Source organism: Microtus ochrogaster, chromosome 4 (genome assembly GCF_000317375.1).
Source record: "Microtus ochrogaster isolate Prairie Vole_2 chromosome 4, MicOch1.0, whole genome shotgun sequence".
Lineage (NCBI taxonomy): Eukaryota > Metazoa > Chordata > Mammalia > Rodentia > Cricetidae > Microtus > Microtus ochrogaster.
This window is the reverse complement of record NC_022011.1, coordinates 31,035,838-31,038,989: the sequence shown is the minus strand read 5'-3', so window position 1 is coordinate 31,038,989 and position 3,152 is coordinate 31,035,838. Positions and strand designations below refer to the sequence as shown.

At 46.2% G+C, this 3,152-nt stretch overlaps 1 protein-coding gene across 2 annotated transcripts in view; it reads right to left on the bottom strand.

The window, feature by feature from the left end:
* Positions 1-3,152, bottom strand: part of Znf276 (zinc finger protein 276) — a 17,234-nt gene that overhangs the window by 2,631 nt on the left and 11,451 nt on the right. For both annotated transcript variants that reach the window (XM_005345834.2, XM_026778643.1), the window contains 3 exons: positions 1,199-1,309; positions 1,055-1,130; positions 629-746 (listed from right to left, as the gene is read on the bottom strand). In XM_005345834.2, coding sequence (XP_005345891.1) covers positions 629-746; positions 1,055-1,130; positions 1,199-1,309 — 305 coding nt within the window. The remainder of the gene's footprint in view (positions 1-628; positions 747-1,054; positions 1,131-1,198; positions 1,310-3,152) is intronic.

The window sequence follows — 3,152 nt, the reverse complement described above, 5'->3', positions numbered from 1 at the left end:
CAGGCTGGTCTCGAACTCACAGAGATCCGCCTGCCTCTGCCTCCCGAGTGCTGGGATTAAAGGCGTGCGCCACCACCGCCCGGCCGATTTTTCTCTTTTTTTTTTGGTTTTTCGAGACAGGGTTTCTTCTCTGTGGTTTTGGAGCCTGTCCTGGAACTAGGTGATTTTTCTTTTTTGAGACAGGGTTTCTGTATATAGCCTGACTATCTTGAAACCCACTATGTAGAATAGGCTGCCCTGAAACCTGGAGATACACTTGCCTCTGCCTCCCAAGTGCTGGTATCCCAAAGGTGCGCACCACCACCACCTGGTACTCTAGTGTTAATTTTTAAAGGTGGTGAATTCACAGAAGAGTACCAGGGTTTCTGTGTTATCAATCCTGAAAAGTTGCTCAGACCTTGCTGGAGGAAAAAAAACAAAAAAACCTGCCTCCATCAAGAATTCAAAATACAGGACTCCAACTTGTACATTGATTCAGAATATCCATATGATATAGAAGCACCTGAAAGCAAGCTCTGTGACCCACTCGGTCACTACCTGCTTCCTAGTGAGTATGTCCCTCTGGCTGGGCACCTGGGATCCATTGACACCAAACCCGAGTTCACAAGGCACAGCCTGAGGCAGGTACCTGTGTGGATGAGCTTCACGTGTCGCTGCAGGTATCGGTCGATCATGAAGACCTTGTTGCAGCCAGGATGTGGGCAGGGCCTTTCCCGGACCTCCTCATGGTGCTCCTTAATGTGCTTCTAGAGGAAGAAGGGACAAGAGACCCTGGTGTTTAACCTGGGCATATCCTGCCTCCCAGGAGAGCCTGTGTCAAGGTCTCAGCAGTTGACAGACTACTGGAAGGAGCCAATTACTTCCTACCCTATAGCACTGGCTCCTTTAAGAGCCAAGGGGCTGATTCCACATCCACTAGAATTGTGTGAGCCCTTGAGAAGTTTGCACAAATACCTGGTGCCTCCAGCAGGTTCATGTTAACTCACAGGACAACTCAGTCAAGCACACCCAGAAATGAAAGAAGCCCTTACTGAAGGTGATGCCCATTCCTTACCTTCATGCCATCAGCCCCACGGTACACAGCTGTGCAGCCCTGGTAAGGACACTTATAGATGGTGGGTAGCTCCTCCCTGTAAGGCAAAGCACACGTGGAGGTGCTGACCTAATATGCAAATGCCCCACACTGCAGCCTGCTTACCTCTCGCATCGGAGCTTTTTCTTCCACCCAGGCTTGGGCCCAGGCTTCTTTCTTATTTTGGGCTCTTCGGGTTTCTTGGCTTCTTTGCTTTCACTCTTCTTACCAGAGACCCTAGAAGAGGTAAAGGAAACAAAGGATTCTTATCTCTTCCTGCACGTCCAGGCTTCTTCACGTTTTCCTGCCTTAGCTGCCTCTGTGCGAACCAGGGCCTCGTCTATCATTAGCACTGCAGTCGGCACAACTCTGGGAGGGTTACAAGTCTGAGGCGAGGCAGTTACCTTGGGATGGTATGGAGAACAGAGGGTAGTATTGGAGCACACATACTATTTCATAATGTAATTTCAGAATTCAAGTCCTGTGTGCTAAAAACTCAAGCGATGCAGATGTGGGGAATGGTAGAGAATTCTAAATGTCAGTCATTTCGCCAGATGACCTCATGCTGGAAAGGGGATCAGCATTCCCACTGGACTTTAGATTCTGTCAGGCACTCAGCACCTAGGGTATATCTCCAGTCCCAAACTGTATTTCCTACACTCACAACAAATAGTTCAGAAAGGAAACTAAGAAGACAACTCCTGGGGGGCTGGAGAGATGGCTCAGAGGTTAAGAGCATTGCCTGCTCTTCCAAAGGTCCTGAGTTCAATTCCCAGCAACCACATGGTGGCTCACAACCATCTGTGATGAAATCTGGTGCCCTCTTCTGGTGTGCAGGCATACATGCAGGCAGAATGGAATGCTGTATACGTGATAAATAAATATTTTTTTAAAAAAAAAAAGCATCAAAAAACGATAGACCAGGCAGTGGTAACACACACCTTTAATCCCAGCACTCACTAGGCAGAGCCGGATCTCTGGGTTTAAGGCCAGCCTGGTCTACAGAGCGGGTTACAGGAAGCTAGGGCTACACAGAAAAACCCTGTCTCAAAAAACAAGATAAAAGTCCAGCACGGTGGTGCATACCTCCTGACAACTCAGCTGCTCAGGTACTGCTTGAGCCTGAAAATTTGAGTATAGCCCAGAAAAGACCTGAATGCCTCATCTCTAAACAAGCAAACATTAAAAAACTCATCAATTTTCTGTGTGGGAAGTGTAGCTCAATTGTAAAACAGCTGTCCAATATGCACAAGGTCCTAAATTTGACTCATCATCAAATGTATTTTTTAATTTTATTTTATGTGTATGGGTATTTTGGCTGCATGTGTGTCTGTGCTCCTCATTGCCTGTAAAGGCCAGAAGAGGGCGTCAGATCCTCTGGAACTAGAATTATAGACTTGTTGGCTGCCACATGGGTGCAAGTAACCAAAACTAGGTCCTCTACAAAAGCAACAAGTACACTTGACTGCTAAGCCATCTCTCTAGACCCAAAATATATATTTTTAATCAATAACAGAAGCCAAATCAGGTCCTGTAGGCCTGAAATCTTACCCATTCAAGAGGCTGAGGCAAGAGAATCACAAAGTAAAGGCTAACCTGCAACTTAATGAGACCCTATTTAAAACTATGAAGGTGGGCCAGGTATGGTGGCTCAAACCCTTATTCCAGCACTCAGAAGGCAGAAGCAGGTGGATCTCAAACTCAAAGTGAGTTCCAGGACAGCCAGAACTATGCAGAGAAACCTTGTCTCAGAGGAAAGAAAAAAAACTGACTGGAGAAAGTGAAAGATTTATATGCTAAAAATTATATAACACTTAAAGAAAATAAGTGGAAAGACTATTTTGTATTTATGGATAAGAACTAATTTGAGGGCCAGCCTGGTCTACAGAGTGAGTTCCAGGACAACCAGGGCTACGAACTAATACATGTAAGGGATGTGGTGTGGCTTACCTATAATCACAGCATCTCAGGAGACAGAAACAGAGGATCATGACCTCAAGGCTAGCCTATGACATACCAAGACACACACAGACACACACATACTCTCTCTCTCTCTCTCTCTCTCTCTCTCTCTCTCTCT